We start from the raw sequence: 26068 nt of genomic DNA, 5'->3' as shown, positions 1-26068 counted from the left end.
TATATTCTCTCTCTCTCTCTCTCTCTCTCTCTCTCTCTCTCTCTCTCTCTCTCTCTCTCTCTCTCTCTCTCTTCCATCCCTCTAATGGGAGGGCAGGTAGAAGTTTTGTAAAAAAAAAAAAGTATGTGTAATCAAGAAAAACATTCCCTCATACACATTTCAATCTACAATCACATCTTTGTTAGGCGGGATATACCCATTCTGTTTCATCATGCATCATGCTTTGGAATTGTAGCTGGTAAAAACTCTCCTTAGAGTGAAAAGACATCTTGTACCCCACAGAGATCATAAAAAAGAGAAATGGACTCACATATACAAAAATATTGGTAGCTGTAATTTTTATACTGGAAAAGAATTGGAAATTATGGGGATGCCTACCAATTGGGGGATAGCTGAACAAGTTGTAGTATATGAATGTAAGGGAATACTATTGTTCTTTAAGAAATAATGAGGGCAGCTAGGTGGCGTAGTGGATAAAGCACTGGCCCTGGAGTCAGGAGTACCTGGGTTCAAATCTGATCTCAGACACTTAATAATTACCTAGCTGTGTGGCCTTGGGCAAGCCACTTAACCCCGTTTGCCTTACAAAAAAAAAATAATGAGCAAGTGAATTTCAGAAAAACCTGTAAAGATTTAGTAATAGCAACATTGTATGATAATCAACCAGTAAAGACTTAGTCCTTCTCAGAAATACAATGATCCAAAAGACCCATGATAGAAAATGCTATCTAGATGCAAACAAAGAATTTACAGAGTCTGGGGGCAGGGGCGGCTAGGTGGCACAGTGGATAGAGCACCAGCCCTGGAGGAAGTGCCTGAGTTCAAATCCATCTTCAGACACTTAATAATTACCTAGCTGTGTGGCCTTGGGCAAGCCACTTAACTCCATTTGCCTTGAAAAAACCTAAAAAAACCCCAAAACACAAACAATTTATGGAGTCTGAATGTAGATCAAAACAAACGATTTTCACTTTTTTGTTGTTTTTTTCTTTTTTCTTTCTCATGGTTTTTCCCTTTTGTTCTGATTCTTCTTTTATATCATGATTAAAGTGGAATATGCTTAACATGATTGTACATGTTTAGTCTATATCAGATTGCTTGCTGGCTTGGGGATGGTAGAGGGAAGGGAAAGAGAAAAATTTGAAACAAAATCTTACAAAAATAAATGTTGAAATTTCTTTATATATATATATATATATATATATATATATATATATATATATAACTGGAAAAATACTATAAAATGTAAAAAAACTGAAAAGACTTCTCCTTAACTTACTTTATATTAGATTAAAAGATATGATAGATGTTCTTAAAATGGAATATGTCTTGTATAGTAAATTAGGAGAACCCAAGTCTACCACATGTAGCTAATCTTAATTTTCAAACTGGATCAAATAAGGAAGGGAAACTGAACACCAAACAACTTCCTTTTTTTTTTTTTAAAGTGAGGAAGTGGAAAGAAAGTTTCCGAGAAATAAATAAATAAGAATATTTTTTCCAGTGATATCTAGATTATAGTTTTCTATGCCATATATATGATTTTTTTGTCATTCCTTAATTGTTTACTGAACAGACATAATGATTGCAGAAAAGGAAAATAAATTATAGGGGGCTTATGGCTACCACTCACAGTAAAAGGGAGAACTAAATGCAGGAGGTAGGTGTGGGTAGGTAAATATTTAACAGCCATTTGGATGAGTAGGTGGGGCACAACATTTCACACTTTTAACTTAAAATCTTCACTATTAACATATTCTCTATCAGTTTCTGAAGTCTAGATAATCAGCAAAATAACAAATCAAGCCCAGATTTGAACATTTTCTAAAAGGTGTAAATGATTACAATGATAATTTAACAATTGATTGTCTCAAGCATTGATGGCTTAAAGCACATCACTGATTTAAAAGTCTAGAAATCCTATGCTTCAGGTGGTTCATTTGGATTACAGTTTACATAGCATTTGTGCCAGTATTTGTTCAATCAAAAATTTCTACTATGTCAAGGATATCAATTTAATTAAAAAGAATGTTGATTATTCAAAATATGTTGACTGCACAAAAGCAGTCTCATAGTTTAGTCAGCTTTGTGAGAAAGTGCATGGTTGAAGATCTAGTCATAGTTACTGATCAATTTTAGTTAATTAAATCACTAAGAAATCCATTATTTAACAGTCTGAATTTTCAGGAATTATGGAGTTATTCTGTATGGTAACATCACAACTGGGACTCCTGATTTTAGTTCAATGAGCTCAAAGATGATTCTCACCTTCCATTGCAACAATTTTATGAAAGAATATTATCGTTTTACAGAGTTGTTGGGGAGATACAAGCTATTCAGTGTGCAATACATTATTTAGAACCACCTAGCACATATGTGCTGGCTAATTAGGTAATGTTTTAAAATTTATAATAATTTAAAAATAAATTTATAATAATTTATAAATAAATTAAAATTTATAATTATAAAAAATTGGATGGTGGAAAGGAAGAGTGGGCTGAATTACATCTGGCAAGTTATGCGGTACTTTTAATAATCCCAAATTTGTCCCTGAAACAAAAATTCACCTTTTTAACTCCACTATTCTTCAGGTGATGTTATTTGGTTATGACTAATGAAATGCTACAACTTTCAAATCTACAAAATTGGAGGTGGCCTATATGGAAATGGAGAGATATATGGAAGATCATATTTGCTTTTGGTAATTAAATGGCACAAAAGTTATCATTTAAGAAGTGTATGATGAGAAAAGTTGTAGAAAGCATGGCTTAACAAATAGATGACATATGTGCCTTGCTGGTATCCCCATAAAAATCCCACAGAAAAGCTACTCTCACTTTTCAGGAATTTATGGAAATTCATGACAAGAGTCCCTAAGTATGAGACAGTTTGGATGGGTTGTGATATGCATCACTGGAAGTTGTACTCATAATCAATGAAATCACACATTCTGATTTGTATTGAGGAATAATAAGACACACTTCACACACACACACACACACATACACACACACTTATATATATAAAACATATTTTTATAATTTTTAATGTTTACAAATTGCTTTCTTCATAACAGTTCTTTTCTCTGAAACTGAGGCTGAAAGTGGTGTGATTCACATAGGATCACAAAACTAACAGATGAACCTGAAACTGAACCTGTGCATCTGAATACAAGTCCTGTACTCTTCTTACTATACTAGGATGCTAAAAATCTCATAGAAGCTGCACAAGTGGTTTGGCCAGGGAGTTTGCATGTAGTACTGATGAGTATACTGCAGCAGTTCTATAGCATGCCACAGAAGTTTCCCAACATTTCTACATTAGTCTTATGGACATTTCTAAGAGGTGGGGAAGAGTAGCAGCACCATTTATTTTCCCCTAAGGTCACATTCCATAGATAAGTTTGGAGTCTTGTAAACACCTAATGGCTCTGGTAAAGACATCAAATAAATTACAAACTACATCTCAGGAAGAATTATGTCTTCAGATTCTTTTATATTCCTCACAATACCTTATAGGATATTAGAGGACAATCATATCAATCATGTGCTAGGTCTTAGAGCTCATAAAACTAATTCTCTCATTTCTTTAAGTAGGATTTAGAGCTGGATACTTAGAAATCTTCCAAGGCAGGATTCTTAACCTGGATTCATAAATTTATTTTTCACATAGTTTGATAACTATTTCATCATAGTTTTCCTTTGTAAATGCTATGTATTGCTTCTTAGAAGGGGATCACATGGCCAAAAGGGTCCATGACAGAAAAAAAAGGTTAAGAATCCCTGTTTTTGTCCAACTATATTTTACATTTGAAGTAAAGTGAACCTCCCAATTTCAGTATTTTAGACAATATGGACTAACTTCCACTAAAAGGGGAACACAAACAAATTTGCTCCATTTATTTTGTGGTTGGGTTCCAGTTAGGATGGGAAGCCAGACCTATGATTTTATAATTTATAACAACTTCAAAATCACTTTTAAAAGAAGTCTTTTAGGGGCAGCTAGGTGGCGCAGTGGATAAAGCACCAGCCCTGGAGTCAGGAGTACCTCGGTTCAAATCCGGTCTCAGGTACTTAATAATTACCTAGCTGTGTGGCCTTGGGCAAGCTACTTAACCCCGTTTACCTTGCAAAAACCTAAAAAAAAAAGTAGTCTTTTGAAAAAAAAATTGATGTTTAAATAATCTAGTTTTAATATCACCTTTATTTTTTTACATATTCCCCACTCCCTTTCCCCTGAGTAGTATTTCAACTTCCTGGTTTCCCTGGCTTCTTTCAAATCTCAGCTAAAATCTACATCTGCAAGAAACCTTTCCCAGCCTTCTTAGTACCTTTCTTTTAAGATAATCTCCAACTTATCCTTGTTTGTACAAAATTATGTACAGGTTGTTTCTTCCATTTGACTGAATTCTCTAACAGGGACTGTTATTATTTGCCTTTGTGTCCCCATACTTAGTACAATGTCTGATATTTAATAAATGCTACTTGACTTTTCTAACAAAAAATGACAATAAAAAAATGGGCACATCAAAAGAGAGCGACAGCAATGCAATGTTTCACATCTCTGGTTTCCCCACGTCTAAAGCGAGAGAGGTTCCTTTTCTGCATTTCTCATTCTCTATGGCACAGTGGATAGAGCGATAAACCAGGAGTAACTAAAATGAGTTCAAATTCAACCCAGATTAGCTGTGCGACTCTGGACAAATCATTTGACTTCTGCCAAGGTTTTCTCATTAGTAAAATGGGGGTGATGGCCACCAACCTCCCAGGATTGCTGTGAATTTTAAACGCAATAATTGTAAAACACTTTAGCACAGTGTGCTCTATAAATATATCACCAGTAGCATTGTTATTACTAAGGTTCAATTCAATAAGCATCTATTAAAGCCAACTCTGTGCCTGGAAAAGTCAGGAAAAAGGAGGAAAAAGGCAATTCCTGCCTTCAAGGGGGCTCATAATCTACTGGGGAGTATGTGATCTGCCCATGACCACAGGGGTGTGTGTGTGTGTGTGTGTGTGTGTGTGTGTGTGTGTGTGTGTGTGTGTGTGTGTGTGTGTGCGGGTCCCACGACAGCCCCGCCCCCGCCCCCGCCCCATTCCTTTCAGTTGCCGTGGAGACGAAGAGACGCTGCGCGGAGAGCCAGGGCGGCCGGAGCTTTGACACCTGGCCCCGGGCCGGCCACGAAGAAGCCATGACCACGCTCAGCTGCGGCGGGTACTTGGAGCTGGGGCCCCCGGACATCCTGGAGCGGAAAGGCTCCCTCACCATCCGCTCCCACCGCATGAAGTACTCGAAGCCGGTCCTGGTGCACAGCTGGTAAGGAGCCCTCCCTCACTGCCAGGGGCGGAGAGGCTGGCAGACGGCCGGACGGCCGGACGGGGGAGCCGCTCCGCTTGTCGCCGCCGGACCGACGGCCCTCCTCTAGTCGCCTCGCGCTCCCTGCAGGCCGTTTGTAGAATCACAGGACCTCAGGATTGGAAGAGCCTCCCGGGGCCAAGCCAGCCGGGCTCCATGCCCTTCCCCTTCCCTTGCCCCTTCCTCTTGCCCTTCCTCCCCTCCTCCAAAGCGCGGGGTGGGCAGAACAGTGCAAAGAGTCCCGGTGTCGATTTGCTTTTTTAACCTCACCTGTGCCCCGAGGTGGGGCTGGCCCGAACGAAGCCCCGCTAGGTGCCTGCCCGCTCCGACCCCAGCCGCTTTCCGACACTCCCGGAGCCCCCAGTGGCTCCTCCCCGCGCGTGGCGCCTCCCCTCGGTGTCCGCGCTCCCTGGCCCCTGGGGCCCGCAGTGCCGGGCGCGCCTGCACAGCCCCGGGGGGATGGCGGGGCTCCAGCCTCCCAGCCAGCCCGCCTCCAGGAGAGGGCGCCCACTTCGTGAGGGGAGGCGGCCCCGCCGGGCGAGGGCCCCCGTGGCTCTGGCCCTTCCGACCCCTTCCTCACAGCAAGGCTGGACGGATGAAAGGGGCAAAGCATGGACTAAGACTAGAAAGATAGATCGGAGTCAGGCTGTAGTCTCTGGACACGCGTCCAAAGGACAGTGATGGAAGCGGGGTATGACAGGTCTACAAGAAACTCTGGACCTGTCTGCTGTATGGATCCAGGTTTCTTGACTCTAGGTCCGGCACTATTGGCCTAGTTTCTAGTTTCAGGGAATTTTCCAGATTAGGAGATAAAATGTCTACACACGAAGCGTGGCTAAAGAGAGAACTTGATGAAAACAAAGGAATGATCCAAAGTGACGTGGGAAAATCCAAGGAAAGAATGGTCCTTTCAGATGGGGAGGGGCAGGGGCAAGAGGGATCAGGGAAGGTGTGGAGGAGGAGCTGTTTTTTTAAAAAGTGTTTTAGGGTCCAAGAGAGCTTTACAAATATCTTATTTCATCCTCACAACAATCTTGACACATAGGTGCTATTTTTATCTCCGTTGCAAAAATAAGGAAACTGAGACAAAAATTAAGTTGACTTGTCCAGATCTCACACACTAGTGGTTTCTGAGGTTAGATTTGAACTCAGATCTGCCTGACTTCAGATACAGCATTCTTCCTTAATCTTACTGCCTCTTCTTAAAATAAACTCTCCTTTATTATGTCCAACAATTTTGATGTTTATATGCATGTTTCTTTACTATAAGCTCTTTGAGAGAAGAGACTGTATCTCTAGTGTTTCACTCAGTGCCAAGTCCATTGTAGGTGCTTAATAAGGGCTTGGTTTTTTTTTTTAATTTTAGGTTTTTACAAGGCATTGAGGTTACGTGGCTTGCCCAAGGCCACCCAGCTAGGTAATTATTAAGTGTATGAGACTGGATTGGAACTCAGGTCCTCCTGACTCCAGGGTTGGTGCTCTATACACTACACCACCTAGCTGCTCCTTAAGAAGGGCTTGTTGACTTGACTTGAATGAACCATCTCTCAGAACAAATGATTAAAAAAATGGAAAGACGTGGAAAAAAAGCATTCTAGTAAAATGAACCATCACAGCAGTTGGATCTGCCTGCTTTCAGATCCATTTCTGCTCCTGAACCACCTAGCTAGTGACTGAACTAGTGGCTTTAAAGGAAAAGAGGATGTCAGTAGGCAGAAATACAGGAGGCAGGGAGTAAATTGATATAGGAGACAATTGGATATAAAGTCTAGTTTGCTTGGAATATAGCTTACATGAAGGAGAAATGATAAGTACATAAATGAGAAGGACTTCAGGTAGTCTGATCAGCAAACAGTCCCTAGCTGACTTTTAAGTGGGTTGAAATGAATGATATCCATCATCATTGAATTTATGTTGCTTTTTTTTTTGTTTTGCAAGGGTTAAGTGACTTGCCCAAGGCCACACAGCTAGGTAATTATTAAGTGTCTGAGGCCGGATTTGAACTCAGGTACTCCTGACTCTAGGGCTGGTGCTCTATCCAATGCACCACCTGACCGGCCCCATCATCACTGAATTTAACAGCCTAATTTTTTACAGCATTTCTTGGTGAAAGGTTTTATTTCTAAATATATAGAAAACTAAGTGAAATTTATAAAAATACAAATCATCCTTCAATTGATAAATGGTCAAAGGATATGAATAAGAAGTTTCCAGGAGCTGAAATCAAAACTATCTACAGTCATATTTATTTAGCTGTTCTAAATCACTATTGATTAAATTAAACATTAATTAATTAAATTAAATTAAAACAACTCTGAGGAAACACTTATCAATCAGATTGACTAACATAACAGAAAAGGAAAATGGCAGGGGATGTTGGAGAGGGATGTGAAAAACTTTGGACACTGATGCATTGTTAGTGGAGTTGTGAAGTAATTCAACCATTCTGCAAAGCAATTTGAACCTAAGCCCAAAGGGCTATAAAAATGCATATCCTTTGATCCAGTAATCTTTCTACTACTAGGTACATATTCTAAAGAGGTCAAAGGAAAAGAAAAAGGAATTATATATATGTATATATGTATGATATTTATAGCTTCTCTTTTTGTGATGGCAAATAATTGAAAATTGAGAGTATATCCTTTTCTTGAGGAATGGCTAAAGAAGTTGTGGTTTATGATTGTGATTAAATACTATTGTACTGTAAAAATCACAAGCAGGATGATTTTAGAAAATCTGTGAAAATTTAGAGGAACTCCTGGAAAGTGAAGTGAGCAGAAGCAGGAGGACACAATCACAGCAATATCATATGATGATTAACAGAGAATGATTTAGAGAATGGTTATTCTCATCTATACATCCATGACAATGCCAAAGGACTTATGATGAAAATGTATCCACCTCCATTGAAAGAGCTGATGGAATATGGATGCAGATTGAAGCATAATTTTTCATTTTATTTTTCTTACTTTTTTTGGTAACATGGCTAGTATGGAAATATTTTTGCATGATTTCACATGAATAATTGATATATTTCTTGCCTTCTTAATGTGGGGAGAAATGGAAGGGAAAAAGAGAATTTGGAGCTCAAAAATTTAAAAATTGAATATTAATAAATAAAATAAACCAACATTATATTTGCTAGTTTTTCCAGGAAGAAATTCCCAAAGCTTAAGTAATTATGAAAATTTAAATAACTTTCAAATGATAAGTTTTATAAGGTAGTAGTGTTTCTAATACTTAAAAAGTTACTCAAGCTCAAAAACTACACTAAGACTTTTGGGTCACCCTGCATATTCCTTGATCTAATCCCCTCCTGTTCCTCTAAAGCTAATAAATTTAGTACAATTGTGCAACATGGAGCAAATTGTTCCAATATTTTTCTGGCATACACTCCACTGCCATTGCCATATTTCAGACTCCTTATTTTCTGTGTCTTATCTTTCCTTTGTCCCCTTTATTCACTAACTTTAGTTACTTATGCACAGGTTGTATCTCTCTAGAAAACTATAGGCAGGTATTGCCTTATACACTAAAGGTATTTAATAAATATATATTGAATTGAATTTGAATTCTTTATATTGCCATATTTTATAGGACACAGAATATATATTTTAATGGCATGATTTTTACTACTATACCAAATAACACACAAATAATTATATATTAAGGACATTCTATTGTCTGACTCCTACCATCATTTGATCCCCTTCTCCCAAAATCAGCTTCCCAATTCCATTTCCAATCTTATTTCATATTATTTTCCTCTATACAGCTTTCTTTTCCAATCAAAATAGTCAACATCTGCTCTTCATATTGGACATTCTACCTTCCTCACCCCTCTATTTTTGCTCAAGGTCTCCCCATAACTAGATCACAATCCCTCTTCTCCTCTGCCTCTTAAAATCTTCAAAGCACAGCTTAGTGTCCACCACATTAGCAAGGCCTTTCCTGATTTCTATATTCCATTCCCCACCACCACCACCACACCCTTAGTCTTGAAATTGCTTGATATTTATGCTAATTTAAGTTCAATTGTATTTCTCAGTAGAAGTTTGCTCTTTGAAAGCAGAGACTGTTGGTTTTGTCATTGTACTTTAGGTGCCCAGTAGAGCTCTCTGCATATCTCTTGAAGGGAGATATTTTTCAAACCCCTATCTTGAATATAGCAGTATGTGTGCTTGGCAGTTCATTTGAATATTTGATCAAGAATAATCAGTTGACTGAATTGGTTGATAATATGTAATCACTGATCAAGAAAAAAAATTCCTCTAACCTAAGTACATGAACAAATTTCATTGTGAGTTTAGTGCAGTACAACAGTATTCTATTGCTAGAGTAATCATCCTAACTCTTGGCCACATTGTTTCACTGTTCAGAAACCTTGATCAGATCTCCACCACTTACCAAATAAAGTACTTGCTAGCTGCACAATGATGATCCTCTTCTTTTTCCAGTTTTATGTATTTATACTATATACTACATATATAGTAAGTGCTTAATAAAATACTTTTTCATTCATTTGTTCATTTGATTATTAATTCCTTCATATAATCTTTAAAAATTTGTTTAATTTATGACAATGGGGTTAAGTGACTAATCCAAATTCACACAGCTGGTGAAGTATCTGAGATCAGATTTGAACTCAGGTCCTCCTGAGTCCAGGGCTGGTGCTCTATCCACTGCACCACCCAACTGCCCTCTTTCATATACTCTTGAATTCCTTTCATTCCAGTTGTTTGTTCTTTCGGGATCTTGCATTGTAAACCTTTTCTGATTTTTTTGTATTTATGTCTGCTTCTCTTATTTATTTTTAAAATCTCTCCTTGATGAAATTCACCCCCTTCATGTTGTTCTTCATGTCTGACTGTGACCCCATTTGGGGCAAAGATGCTAGAATGGTTTTCCATTTCCTTCTGTGGCTCATTTTGCAAATAAAGAAACTGAGGCAAGCAGTGTTAAGTGACTTTCCCAGGGTCACAGGCTAGTAAGTGTCAAGTGTCTTAGGGCTGATTTGAACTCAAGTCCTCCTGACTCTAGGGCTGGTTCTCCATCCATTGTGCCACCTAGCTATCCCTCATTAAGCATATTTAAAGAAAACACATGAAAAGACACATAACTGCTAATGGGTTTTTATGCCAGGATGGCTATTTAGATTGACTTAAAGCAATCGAAAAAACTTTTCTGGAGAGCTATATGACTGATTGATGAGCTAGTAAAGAGGATGACACCCATCAGAATTATTCCACTGGTTCTCACACTAATAGCCTCTGAAGATCAAATGAGATCCTATTTGTAAAAAAAGCACTTAACACAGTAATAGTCAGCTAGCAAGAGCTACATAAATGCCTTATTTCCCTTCTAATATCTGATGCCTTTTTAAAGCATCTCTCTCACAAACTATTGTCATGTTAAACATCAGCATAGCATTTTTTATAGACTGAGTGAGGAAGAACCTGAACTAAAAGCTTTCTTCCTATTCATTCTGATGATGGAATGATAACATTCAGGAATGTTTGGTTTTTATCTCTTGAAGGTTCACATGTCCTTAATTTTCCTGTTGCTTCTTATGATTAAACTTATACTTGATTATGTGTGATGATAATTTTAAGTAGAAAGATCTCATGTGAATCTCCATGGAGACAATTCATACCCTAGTCTCCATGGTGACATTTAAAGAGACTTGCAGACCAAATCTAATTTTATGTATTTGAAATTTCATACGATTTGTTTCCTACCTAAGCCCAGTTCAACAACCTTAGTATCAATATTTTTTCTATAGCATATAGGAAATAGAAATCAAAAGGAAAAAAGGAAACAAAATAAACTATAGTGATATTATGTCATATCTTTTATTTTTTCTAGTTTTTTACATGAAATTATCCATAAGGTGGCAATGGATTAGAATCAAGAGAAAGGTCACATTTTTTTTTGTTTTTTTACTTCTAGACTTCTGTCATAGCCTGTAAGTCATACTTATTACACTCCTAGTGAAATCAAAGATGGATCTTGAATTTTTATACATGTAGCATTGTTTTAAGTTAAAACAAAGTTTTCTCCAGAGATTATGATCTTTTGTATTAAATGGAAATATTTTGACGTTTTTGGGTTACAGATAGATAAAACACTCATTAAATGCTCATCATGTGTCACACACTCTGCTTAAAGTTAGAGGTACAAATGCAAGTAAACAAGTAAATAAATCAAGGGGTAAGCATGACAGGTGCCCTTCCAAAATTGTGAGTCATTTGTCAGGAGAATGGATTCAAAAGGGCAGAGGATTCTCCAGGTTCTAAGGCACTATACTATGGTATAGTAATACCTAGCTTACTTAGAACTCAGATATTTGCTCTAACCCTAATCCCCAAAGGCCTTTGAAATGATCAAATTTACTATGATAAAATTCATACACTCATATATGTTGTTTACATAGGCCAGAACCTCAAAACTTGTCTCCTTATGTTCAGTTTTTTTTTTTTTTTTTTTTTTTTTAGTTTTTGCAAGGCAGGGATTTAAGTGGCTTTCCCAAGGCCACACAGCTAGGTAATTATTACGTGGCTGAGGCTGGATTTGAACTCAGGTACTCCTGACTCCAAGGCCAGTGCTCTATCCACTGTGCCACCTAGCCACCCCTGGTCACACAGTTTTAACATGCTTGTTTATCTGATTTATATGCCAATATTAGCAATGTAGGAAGAGAAAAGAGTAATCACATATACATACCACCCTCCTTTCCCACAACCAAAAAACAGAAACAGAAAAACATAAGTGAAATTAATACATTTAGTCTTACAGTAAGAGAAGGGACCAAAAAAACCCTATAAAAATCAGACATAAGAATAAAAAATAATTTTATTTATAACTCTGTAAGCTCTGAATATAAAACATAAGAATAATTTAACTTCAATTTTTAAAAAATGTTAAGCACTTATTGTATATAGAGCTCTATATAAGGTACTATAAGATAAGTTACAAGGGAGTTTATATAGATTGGGGGAGAAACTAAGCAGAGATAATGACAATAAATATGACTGAAATCATCTAAGAAATGACTAAATTTTTTCTGCATGTTCTTTTTTTATGAAGATAGAGAACCCTATTATAGAATACATTTTCTGGAAAAAGATTTCAAGACTTTTTTTAGTGCTTAAATCTCAGCTATTCAGAACAACTGATTTTCCAAAGTTGAGGCATCTTCTACTAAAGTACTATTTGGATGCCTCATCTTAATGAGGCTATTTTCTCAAAGCCTAGTAGATCCTACCATGCTGGAAAACTTTCAAATATGAGCCCAGTGACAGATTACATATGGTTATTGCTCAAAGGGGAAGGAAGGAAGGAAAGAAGGAAGGAAGGAAGGAAGGAAGGAAGGAAGGAAGGAAGGAAGGAAGGAAGGAAATATTAAGTGCTAGCTATGCCAAGTACTGTTTCAAATCTGATTTGATTCTACAACCCAGGAAGGTAGATGCTATTTTTATCCTTATTTTTGCAGTTGAATAAAGGGAGACAAAAAGAGTTTAAGTGCCTTGCCCAAGGAAAGATAGTTATTTCTGAGAGATTTGATATCCATATTTCAGGCCCAGCCCTTACTGTTCCATCTAACTGCTCTTAAAATAGAATTTGGGATGTTTTTTATTCTCTTAGCTATTTTCTCCAGTATAACATGCTACTCTATGATTTTTTTTAAATCTAACTTTGTTTTCTTATTCTTCATTATACATATCCGCACAAATGCTGTTAATTGTAGGAATTTTTTTTAAGTCCCTTTAAATTTTATAAACAAATACAAGAGACTTTGTGGTCATTCTTCCATGACAATATTTTTCTCTCCATGTGGTTTTCTTTTAAGACATACACATCAAAAGCTTTTCTGAAAACCAATGACAAAAGGATCTTTAGCTCTTTGTTCTCTATATGAGAGTTTACTTAATTTAAATGAAATTAGCTGAAGTAAAATTCTCAGATTTATATTTGAAAACTGACATCCTTAAAGAGGAGAATGTACTATAAAGTCAGTGATTTACAATCAAGCCATATATTTGAATAGCTCTTTTCACTTCCACCTCCTATTTTTAGAGCCTTACCCTGTTGTTGATAATGTCTTTTAGTTATGACACAGTCTAATATAGATCCTTTATTCTCTGCTGATCCTCTTCTTTTCTGCAAACTTTCTACCTCCATTGTTGTGGTGGTCAGTGGAAACCTTACTCAGCTACTTCCCTCATTCCTTTGGTGCCTTCATCAGAGCTACCCACCACACCTCTATTCCTTGTTCCAAACCCAATTCCCCTTTTAGGGTTAGAGACATTATAAAAGTTTTTATGGGCTTGAAGCTAAGAGTTAATTCATTCCACAAATATTAGTTCAGTAAAGTTCTAACAGTTTCCTAGCTTCTCTGGGGTTCCATGGCAGAGATTAGTGGGGAAACAAAGATATAGTTTGCTACTTCCTCTCCTAGGATTGTGGTTTTTGATCTCTGAGTATTATGAAGGTCTGAAGGAAGTAGAACTCCCTATTCCATGAATATTTTTTATAATTTTATTGCCCCAAATCACATAGGTAATAATTATCGGATCAGAATTTGAACTGGGGTCTTCAAATTCTCCTCAGGACTCTTTTCAATAGTACCTCATTGCACAATGACAGGCACAGTACCTAGAATCAGAACAATGAGTCTTGGCGTAGACCACATCTAGAGTTTTCTGGAAGCTAGCTTTTACAGAGGACACTGACAAGTTAGAGTGTATGTATATGATTTATAAAAAGTTTGAGAGACATAGTTTCTGGGTAACTAATTTATTAAATATCATTAGCAGATAATTAATAAAAGTGGCACTCTCTAATTGTAGCCACTGATCACAACTTAGACTCGGGAATGCAGGTTTTGGAAAGAAAAGAGAGATAGATTTATTAAAGGAAGTTACAGAATATTAAGAAAGGGATAGAAAAGTTAGAAAGATTTTAAAGAGAAGACAATTGAATTGCTGATTGAATTGGCTAGGCCAGCTGGCCAGAGTTCAGCAGGAGGCTGGAAGGTCAAAGGGCTTACTCCTTCCTCAGATCTCCTCAAGTTCTCTCCCAGAGTCGGGGGAGAGGGGTCTCTTTTGGTTGGTCTTCCAGGACTTGTGCTCCCTGACAGCCCCACCAAAAACAATGGATCCAAGTCAGGTTGAAAGTCAGGCCCTCAGGTGTGGAAGGATGAAGGAAGATTCCCTTTACAAAACAAAAGATTTACAAAGTTTGTCACCAACTGATCTCATCACCCCCTATGCCCCCATTTCTCTGCATTCTAATGACTAAGACCCCTCATGGAATCCATCAACACTTATGTGCCCTTGGAAGAGTGTAGTGTTCCTGACAGTAGAATTTAACTCTGAGTGGTTAACAATTAATGATAGAATGACTTATTCTAATGAAGATCTGGGGGAAGTGACTCTGATCTTGGTCAAAGAGACATTTCTTCTTAGACCAATCCATTCTATGGCAATCTAGACAAAGTGGGGATCCACTTTCATTCAGACCATCTGACTAAAACACAATAAAACAGAAAGCACAATCTACCTTAGCCAGTTTTCCTGAATGGGTGGGTCTGAACAAGGTTGTGGAAATGTTAAGAGAATGAGGAAATAGGAAAGGAGAAAATCTTGGATCTCTCCAATCGTAAATGTTATTAATATAAGAGAGATAATAATCATTTCTCTCATGCAGATAAAGGCTCCAGGGATGATGGGGTACTGAAGACCATGGCATAAAAGGACTGATTGAATGAACCATGGGTGTTTAGCTGGGGAAGAAAAGATATGATGTGGTGTCATGATAACTGTCTTCACATATTTAAGGAATTATTATAAAAAAGATTTATGAGAAAAAGGAAGGATTATAGTTGATAGGATCTAAGACAAGGGGTGAAAGTTTTAGGAAGACAAATTTTAGTTCAATATAAGGGAGAAAAAAATCTGATCAGAGATGTTCAAAAGTGGAATGGGCAGTTGAATTCCCATTTCCAATGAAATTTGAATGGAATATTGTCTTGGTTACTTTAGAGGAGCATAAAGAATTTCTGAGCTCTTTTCTGAGATTCTATTATTCTATTTATTGTAAGCAGAATGTCTCAAAGAAAATTGTTTTCACACTTCTCAGATTGACCAATATGACCAGAAAGGACAATGATCAATGTTGGAAGTGTTGTGGGAAATCTGGGACACTAATATGTTGTTGGTGGAGCTGTGAACTGACCTAATCTTTCTCTAGAGCAATTTGGAATTATGCCCAAAGGGGAATAAAAATGTTCACACCCTTTGATCCAGCAATACCACTACTGGGTCTATACCCTGAAAAGATCACGAAAAATGGGTAAAAGCATCACATATACAAACATATTCACTGTAGCTCTGTTTGTGGTAGCAAAGAATTGGAAATCGAGTTGAATGTCCATCAGTTGGGAAATGGTTGAACAAATTGTAGTATATGTACATTATGGAATACTATTGTTTTTTTAGAAACCAGGAAGGATGGGATTTCAGAGAAGCCTGGAAAGATTTGCATAAATCGATGCTGAGTGAGATGAGCAGAGGCAGAAGAATATTGTACACTGAAACAGCAACATGGGGGTGATGATCAACATCAATGGGCTTGCTCATTCCATCAGTGCAATTATCAGGGATAATTTTAGGGCATCTGTGATGGAGAATACAACTGTATCCAGAGAAAGAACTGTTTAGTTTAGACAAAGACCAAAGACCTTCAATTTTTTTTTTAGTTTTTTTTTTTTTTGCAAGGCAATGGGGTTAAGTGGCTTGCCCAAGGCCACACAGCTAGGTAATTATTAAGTGTCTGAGGCCGGATTTGAGCTCAGGTACTCCTGACTCCAGGGTCTGTGCTCTATCCACTGTGCCACCTAGCTGCCCCAACCTTCAATTTTTTAGTTTTTATTTATTTTTATTTATTTTGAGTTTTACAATTTCCCCCCATCTTACTTCCCTCCCCCCACCAAGAAAGCAATTTGTTAGTCTTTACAATTGTTTCCATGTTGTACATTGATCCAAATTGAGTGTGATGAGAGAGAAATCATATCCTTAAAGAAGAAACATAAAGTATGAGATAACAATATCAGACAATAAGATAGCAGTTTTTTTCCTAAATTAAAGGGAATAGTCCTTGAACTTTGTTCAAATCCATGGTTCTTTATCTGGATATAGATGGTATTTTCCATTGCAGACAGCCCCAAATTGTTCCTGATTGTTGCACTGATGAAATAAGCATGTCCATCAAGGTTAATCATCACCCCCATGTTGCTGTTAGGGTGTACAGTGTTTTTCTGGTTCTGCTCATCTCACTCAGCGTCAGTTCATGCAAATCCCTTCAGGCTTCCCTGAATTCCCATCCCTCCTGGTTTCTAATAGAACAATAGTGTTCCATGACATACTTATACCACAGTTTGCTAAGCCATTCCCCAATTGAAGGACATTTACTTGATTTCCAATTCTTTGCCACCACAAACAGGGCGGCTATGAATATTTTTGTACAAGTATATTAGGGTATACATAATCCCAGTAGTGGTATTGCTGGATCAAAGGGTATGCACATTTTTTGTTGCCCTTTGGTCATAGTTCCAAATTTTTCTCCAGAAAGGTTGGGGATGAGTTCACAGCTCCACCAACAATGTAATCGTGCCCCAGATTTCCCACAGCCCTTCCAACAATGATCATTATCCTTTTCTGGTCATGTTGGCCAGTTTGAGAGGTGTGAGGTGGTACCTCAGAGAAGCTTTAATTTGCATTTCTCTAATAAGTAATGATTTAGAGCAATTTTTCATCTGACTATGGATTGCTTTGATCTTCTCATCTGTAAATTGCCTTTGCATATCCTTTGACTATTTGTCAACTGGAGAATGGCTTTTTATTTAAAATATGACTCAGTTCTCTGTATATTTTAGAAATGAGTCCTTTGTCAGAAACATTAGTTGTAAAGATGGTTTCCCAGTTTACTATATTTCTTTTGATCTTGGTTGCAGTGGTTTTATCTGTGCAAAAGCTTTTTAATTTAATGTAATCAAAATCATCTAGTTTGTTTATATCATCTAGTTTGTTTTCCTTAGTCATAAACTGCTCCACTTTCCATAGATCTGAAAGGTAAACTAGTCCTTGATCTTCTGATTTGCTTATAGTATTATTTTTTATGTCTAAATCCTGTATCTATTTGGATCTTCTCTTGGAATAGGGTGTGAGGTGTTGGTTTAATCTAAGTTTCTTCCATACTAACTTCCAATTTTCCCAGCAGTTTTTATCAAAGAGAGAGTTTTTATTCCAATAACTGGACTCTTTGGGTTTATCAAACAGCAGATTACTATAATCATCTCCTGCTTTTGCATCTAGTCTATTCCACTGGTCCACCACTCTATTTCTTAGCCAATACCAAACAGTTTTGATGACTGATGCTTTATAATATAATTTTAGATCAGGTAGGGCTAAGCCCCCCTTCTTTTGCACTTTTTTTCATTAAATCCCTGGATATTCTTTTTTTTTTTTTTTTAGGTTTTTGCAAGGCAAATGAGGTTAAGTGGCTTGCCCAAGGCCACACAGCTAGGTAATTACCAAGTGTCTGAGACTGAATTTGAACCCAGGTACTCCTGACTCCAGGGCCAGTGCTTTATCCACTATGCCACCTAGCTGCCCCTTATCCCTGGATATTCTTGACTTTTTATTTCTCCATATGAATTTACTTACAACTTTTTCTAACTCATTAAAGTAACTTATTGGAATTTTGATTGATAGGGCACTAAACAGGAGGTTTAGTTTTGGTAGAATTGTCATTTTTATTATATTAGCTCTACCTATCCGTGAACAGTTGATGTTTGTCCAGTTGTTTAAATCTGATTTAATTTGTGTAAGAAGTGTTTTATAATAGTTTTCAAAAAGTTTCTGAGTCTGCCTTGGCAAATAGACTCACAGGTATTTTATATTGTCTCAGGTTACTTTGATTGCGATTTCTCTTTCTAGCTCTTCTTTTGCTGTATCTTGCTACTCATATATAGAAAAGTTGAAGATTCATGAGGGTTTATTTTATATCCTGCAACTTTGCTAAAATTGCTAATTGTTTCCAGTAGTTTTTTGGATGATTTCTTGGGATTCTGTTTAGGTATACTATCATGTCATCTGCAAAGAGTGAGAGTTTTGTCTCATCCTTCCCAATTCTAATTCCTTCAATTTCTTTTTCTTCTCTAATTGCTGAAGCTAACATTTCTAATATGACATTGAATAGTAGTGGTGATAATGGGCACCCTTGTTTCACTCCTGATCTTATTGGGAATGCCTCTAGCCTCTCCCCATTGAATATAATGCTTTTTTTTGATGGTTTCAGATAGATACTGCTAATTATACTAAGGAACAGTCCATTTATTCCTACACTCTCTAGTGTTTTTTAGTAGGAATGGACACTATTTTGTCAAAAGCTTTTTCAGCATCTATTGATATGATCATATAATTTGATAGGTTTGTTGTTGATATAATTGATTATACTGACAGTTTTCCTAATATTGAACCAACTCTGCATTCCTGGGATAAATCCCACTTGATCATAATATATTATCCCACTGATTACTTGTTGTTATTGTTTTGCTAAGATTTTATTTAGGATTTTTGCATCTGGGGTGGCTAGGTGGCGCAGTGGATAAAGCACTGGACCTTGGAGTCAGGAGTACCTGGGTTCAAATCTGGTTTCAGACACTTAATAATTACCTAGCTGTGTGGCCTTGGGCAAGCCATTAACCCCATTTGCCTTGCAAAAACCTAAAAAAAATATTTTTGCATCTATATTCATCAGGAAGATAGGTCTATAATTTTCTTTCTCTGTTTTAACTCTTCCTGGTTCAGGTATCAACACCATATTGGTTTCATAGAGTTAGGCAGAGTTCCATCCTCCCCTATTTTTCCAAAGAGTTTATGTAGAATTGGAACCAATTGTTCCTTAAATGTTTGGTAGAATTCACTTGTGAATCCATCAAGCCTCGGAGATTTTTTTCTTAGGGAGTTCAATGATGGCTTGTTGAATTTCTTTTTTGAGATAAGCCTGTTTAGGTATTTAATCTCCTCTTCATTTAACCTGGTCAACTTACATTTTTGTAAATGTTCATCCATTTCACTTATATTATCAAATTTATTGGCATAGAGTTGGGCAAAATAATTTCAAATTATTACCTTAATTTCTTCCTCATTGGTGGTGAGTTCACCTTTTTTGTTTATGATACTAGCAATTTGGTTTTCTTCTTTTCTTTAATCAAATTAACCAGAGGTTTATCAATTTTATTGTTTTTTTCATAAAACCAACTCTTAATTTTATTAGTTCAATAGGTTTGTTGTTTTCAATTTTATTAATTTCTCCTTTAATTTTTAGATTTTCTAATTTGGTATTTAATTGGAGATTTTTAATTTGTTCTTTCTCTAAATTTTTTAGTTGCATGTTTAATTCATTGATTTCCTCTTTCTCTAATTTATTCATGCAAGCATTTAAAGATATAATATATCCCCTGACAGCCGCTTTGAGTGAATCCTATAGGTTTTGGTGTGTTGTTTCATTATTGTCATTATCTAGGATAAAATGATTAATTTTTTCTATAATTTGTTTTTTGATCCACTCATTCTTTAAAATGAGGTTATTCAAATTCCAATTGGTGCTGGGTCTATATCTCCCTGGGCCAATATTGCATATGACTTTTATTGCATTGTGATCTGAGAAAGATGTATTCATCATTTCTGCCTTTCTGCAGTTGATCATTACATTTTTATGTCCTAGTACATGCTCAATTTTTGTATAAGTTCCATGTACTGCCGAGAAAAAGGTATATTCCTTTCTATCTCCATTCAATTTCCTCTGTAAGTCTACCATAGCTAGTTTTTCTAACAATCTATTTACCTCCTTAACTTCTTTCTTGTTTATTTTATGATTCAATTTATTTAGATCTGAAAACAGGAGGTTGAGGTCTCCCACTAGTAGAGTTTTGCTGTCTATGTCTTCCTGTAATTCTTTCAGCTTCTCCTCTTGACAATTTGGATACTATCCCATTGGATGCATATATATTCAGTATTGAAATCACTTAATTGTCCATGGTACCTTTTAGGAGAATATAGTTTCCCTCCTTATCTCTTTTAATGCTATTTATTTTTGCAGCTGCTTTGTCTGAGAGAAGGATTGCTACTCCTGCTTTTTTCACTTCAGCTCAAGCAAAATATTTTGCTCCAACCTTTCACCTTTACTCTATATGAATCTTACTGCTTCAAATGAGTTTCTTGTAGGATTCTGGTTTTTAATCCACTTTGCTATTTGCTTTGTTTTAAGGGAGAGTTCATCCCATTCACATTCAAATTCTTTATTGCCCTCCATGCTATCTTCCCTTTGTTTGTATTTCCCCCTTCCCCCCCTTATCCATATTGCCAGGTATTTTGTTTCTGAATACCACCCCCTTCACTGTGTTTGCCCTCCTATATCCAACCCCTCCCCTTTCTTTCCCCTTTACCTTTTTTCTCCTTTTCCCTTCCTTTTCTTAGTTCCCCTTTCCCCCCTTCCCCTCCATTTCTCTGTCCCCCTTCTCCTTTTCCCCTTTTAATACTTGAAAGGTTAGATGTTTTTTAAGTTAACTGAGTATGCATGTAAGTTGACTTTAAGCCAAGTCTGATGAGAAGATGATTCAGGTGTTTCTCATCTCTTCCCTTCTTCCCCTCTATTATCATAGGTATTTTGTACCTCTTAGTTTAATGAGATTTACCCCATTCAGTCCCCTCCCTACTCCTGTCTCCTTCCTGCTCCTTTTTTAAGGAAGTAGTGTTTTTAAAATCATTCTATCTGAGTCATAGAAAATTCTGAGTATCCGTCACTTCTAGCTAAGTACATTCTATCTAATAGAGTTAAAATTCTTGAGATTTATTAGAGTTTTTCCTCCCAAGTAGGGGTATAGCCAGTTTCATCTCACTGGATAGTAGTCTCATGGAGAAGTTATAAGTGTCCATCACTTCTGGTTAGGTATATTCTCTCTGTTAGAGTTACAATTCTTAAGAGTCAAGAGAATCTTTTTCTCCATGCTGGGATATAGCCAGTTTCAACATATTGGATAGCAGTTTTTTTTCCCCTTTTACCAGCTCCCCCTCCTTTTTTTTTTTTTTTTTTTTTTTTTTTTACCTTTTCATGTGTCTCTTGATCTTCCTGTTTGATGTCCAAATTTTCTATTTAGCTCTGGTCTTTTCATCAGGAATTTTTGGAATTCTTCCATTTCATTAAATGTCCATCTTATTCCCTGGAAGAGAAGGCTCAGCTTTGGGGGATAGTGGATTCTTGGCTGCATTCCAAGCTCCTTTGCTCTTCTAAATATTGCATTCCAGACCCTTCGATCCCTTGATGTTGATGCAGCCAGGCCCTGCATATTCGTTACTGTGGCTCCTTTCTGGCTGCTTGCAGGATTTTCTCTTTTATCTGATAGTTCTGGAATTTGGCCACAACATTTCTTGGTGTTTTCATTTTAGGATCTTTTTCTGGAGGTGATCGATGTATTCTTTCCATAACTACTTTGCCCTCTGGTTCCATGGTATCAGAGCAATTTTCCATCACTAGATCCTGTAATAGAAAGTCCAGGCTTTTTTTTTTTTTCTCTTCAATGTTTTCAGGAAGTCCAATAATTCTCAGATTGCCCCTCCTCGACCTATTCTTGAGGTCAATGGTTTTGCTGATGAGGTATTTTACATTTTTTCCTATTTTTTTGATTTTTTTAAACAGACTCTTGCTCTCTCATGAAGTTATTAGTTTCCTCAGACTCCATTCTTTTTTTTTTTTAAGGAGGAGTTTTCTTCATTTACCTTTTGCAACTCCATTTCCAATTTGGTCAATTCTACTTTTGAAAGAGCTTTCCTTTTGATCAATTGAGATTTTGAGAGAATTATTTTCTTTTTTTTGCATTTCCCAATTGAGGATCTCAGAGAGAATCATTTTCATTTTGTATTTGTCCAATTGATATGAGAGATTTAGTCTCATTTTGTAGTTGACCAATTGTATTTTCCAATGATTTGTTTTCTTGTTGCAAGATGTTAATTATTTCTCCCAAATTTTCCAATTGATTTTTAAATTCCTTCTTTCTTTCTTTCTTTCTTTCTTTCTTTCTTTCTTTCTTTCTTTCTTTCTTTCTTTCTTTTAGGATTTTTCAAGGCAAATGGGCTCAAAGAGCTTGCCCTATGACACACAGATAGGTAATTATTAAGTGTCTGAGGTTAGATTTGAACTCAGGTCCTCCTGACTCTAGGGCTGGTGCTCTATCCACTGCACCACCTAGCTGCCCCTGACTCCTTCCTTATTTCTTCAAGGAAGTCTTTCTGTGCTGGAGACCAGATCATATTCTCCTCAGAGGTTCTAGGTTTCTCTGAGTTAGGGTCTTTTCCTGCCAGGAATTTTTCTATGGATCCACCTTTTTGCTGCCCTTTCTTCATTTTGCTAAGATCTTGAGTTGGGGATGGGCTTGTTGACAGAGGTTTGATGTTGGCATCCCTAGAGGCTTTAATCATTGAGTGCAATTTCTCCAGCTGGCCAGTAGGAAGTGCTGGTTGCTTTCTGTGGAGTGTCTGTGACCTTGATTGAGGCCTACTCTCTTAGCCTGGAGGGAGTGATTGAAGCTGTTGAATATTTTTGCCTTCAGTCAGTGGTGGGCTTTACCCTGAGGTGAGGTCATCCTCTCCCTATTGTCAGCTGGGCTGGTTCTTCTGCTCACACAGCTGTGCCTGAGGCAGAAGTAGTCTGTAATTGTTTGTTCTGAGAAGAGGCCTCAGTGGCAATGGAGGCATGGACTCAGAGTTCCTCAGACCAGAGGAGCCCAGGGATGGTGTCCGCAGCTCTCCTGCAATGGAACTCTCCCCCCCAGCCCTGTTGGCAAGCTCCAGAAGGTCAGTGCCAACACCAATGCCTCTACTCCCTAGTAGACACAAGTCCCTGTGGTCTAGCCCCTCTGCTGATCAAGCAGGTCCTGCACTGGGGCCCTCAGGCTCCCAGGGCTCCAATCCAGCCCCTAATCAGGATGATCTGTGGCTGATCTGCCCTCTGTGCCCACCCTTGCCTGTGGAAGACAAATCCTGAGGTAGATGTTCTTTCTCCTAGCTTTTTTTTCCGGGTTTTTGTGGATTGGATTTCTGTTAAGAGGTTTGTTTCTATATCATTGATGGGGGAAGATCAACTTTAGAACTGTGCCTGCCTTCTGTCTGCCATCTTGGCCAGAAGTCTGACCTTCAATTTAAAAAAAAAGTTGTCTTATGACTACATAATTTTGGCTATCTCTAATATTTTATTTTTTCCTCAAGGATATTATTTTTTTCTCAATACATTCAATTTCTTCATTTAAGGCAATGGGTTAAGTGACTTGCCAAAGGTCACATAGCTAGGCATTTAAATGTCTGAGGCCTGACTCCAGGGCCAGTACTCTATTCACTGTACTATAGAGCTGCCCCAACATATTCAATTTTGATCAAGGTATAGCATGAAAACAATGTAAAGATTATCAGATTGCATTCAGTGGGGGGAGTGGAGAAGGGAAGGAAAGGAGAGTGGAGTAAAAATTGTAAAATTACAAATATTAAAAAAATGATAGGTAGAAACTGCTATTGTATATAAATGGAAAACAAATGAAATATTTATATAATATTCTTTTCATACTGAATTGATGTAAAATGATTTTGAAGGATGAGTGAGAAGTTATTAGGTGAAGAGAAAAAAGATTAGATGACCTTGTCTGAAATGTGAAATTTGAAGGGGAATGGGCAGGGGAGTAATTTGAGAGAAGATTGGAAAAAAAATGTAATACAAGATTTTGCAGGATCTTGAATGCTAGGCATAGAACTTTGAATTTTACTTAGTAGGCAAGAGGGAATCAGTGACTAACGATTTTTTAAAATTTTGTTTATTTTTTCCAATTACATGAAAAGGTAATTTTCTACATTCATTCTTTTTATAAGCTTTTTAGTTTCACATTTTTCTACCACCCTCCCTTCCCTCCTTCCTCTTCATGACAGCAAACAATCTTATATAAGTTGTATATGTACAATTGTGTTTAACATATTTCCAGATTTTAATATGTTGTGAAAGCAAAATTAGGACTAAGGTGAAAAGTACATGAAAAAGAAAGAAAATAAAAGAAATTAAAAAGTGAACATAGCATGCCCCTATTAAATAAAATTTTTAAAAAAGATGTCTCCAGGACATCCAGTTCTGTACATCAAATAGGCAATTGGAGATGTTGAAATTAAAGGCCACCAGAAAGATCAGGGCTGGATAAATAGTTCTGTGTAAATCATCAGCATAGAGATGATAATTGAGTCCAAGGGAACTGATGATATCATTAAGTGATATAGCATAGAGGGGGAAAAAAGGTGTAACTACAGAGCCTAGATGAATTCTGCAAAAGAGACCAAGAAGGAAGGAGCAGGAAAAGAAAGTAATATCTTAATCTAGGTAGAATGTTAAGAAAAGGTGAGTGATCCACAGGCTTTGAATGTGGGAGACTGGATAAATGGTTATGAAATGATAAAGTGAAATGGAGGGACAAGTAGAAGAGGAAAAATAATGAACCTGATTTTATGACATGTTTGATTTTGACTTTAGCAAATAATTGCTTGGAAGGAGAGAACAGTGAGTGAGTGAGGGACAATTAAATAGTATATTTTACCTGGAATACAGAGATTGAGAGAAGTAGAGGCAGTGATAAGACCACTTTTTTCTGAGAGTTTGATATTTAAGAGGAGGAAAGATGATATCTTGAGGAGTAAGCAGGGGTATAGGAAAGGCATTTTGATGTTTGCTTTTGATTCAGAGAGAAGAGAGACTTTGGGCAAGAACAAGTAGTAGTAATAACAGCAGCAATGACACCAGTAGCAAAAATGATTATAGTAACACTATATATATGTATATGTATATATATATATATATATATATATGTATATATATATATATATATATATATATATATCGAGGCAAGAAGAAATATGACTCACTGACAGTTCAGATGTTTAGCATTTTAAGCAATAAAGTATTTTAAATTAATATATATTTTTTAAAAGCATAATGCTATTGTATACTTAATGGCTCATGGTATAATATAAATATAACTTTTATATGCACTGGGAAACCTGCTTTATTGTGATATTCTCTTTATTGAAGTAAATCTAGATTAGAATCTGCAATATCTCTGAGCTATGTATGTAGCCATATACATGGACACATACATTCATACAAATATAGTATATATGTGTTTATACATATATTTTAAAATACTCTAATGTCTGGAAAGTGCTTTGCATGTATTCTCTCATTTGAGTCTCACAAAAGGTTTTGAGATAGGGATTATAGGTACTGTGATTCCCATTTTGTTGTTGTTGTTGTTGTTGTTGTTGTCAGACCTATATAGGAAATTCCCAGTATGGAAATTCTTGTATTGATAATACATCTACAATTTATCTGCAGCTTAGAATCTTGCAAACTAGGGCACTAGGGCACTGAGTGGCTAATTGACTTGGCCTTGGGCATATTGGTGTATAAGAGAGGTAGCGAGTGAATCTAGATCTTCCAGTTTCTTAAGATTTGGATTCTATATGTTATCCATTACTAACTCCTCATTCTCATTTTACAGCTAAGAAAACCAAGAGATTCTGAGAATTTAAGTAATTTTTCCAAAGTTGCATAAATAGTGTATATT

The 26068-nt window shown here is 36.8% G+C and overlaps 1 protein-coding gene across 2 annotated transcripts in view; it reads left to right on the top strand.

The window, feature by feature from the left end:
• Positions 1–5117: 5117 nt before the first annotated feature.
• The window catches only part of CFAP95 (cilia and flagella associated protein 95), an 83311-nt gene continuing 62360 nt past the window's right edge, over positions 5118–26068 (top strand). For both annotated transcript variants that reach the window (XM_074202348.1, XM_074202347.1), the window contains exon 1: positions 5118–5316. In XM_074202348.1, the coding sequence (XP_074058449.1) occupies positions 5192–5316 (125 nt within the window). In that variant the 5' untranslated portion in view covers positions 5118–5191. The remainder of the gene's footprint in view (positions 5317–26068) is intronic.

Source organism: Macrotis lagotis, chromosome X, assembly GCF_037893015.1.
Source record: "Macrotis lagotis isolate mMagLag1 chromosome X, bilby.v1.9.chrom.fasta, whole genome shotgun sequence".
NCBI lineage: Eukaryota > Metazoa > Chordata > Mammalia > Peramelemorphia > Peramelidae > Macrotis > Macrotis lagotis.
Note: the sequence above shows the minus strand (reverse complement) of the source record. Positions and strands in the feature narration are given on the sequence as shown.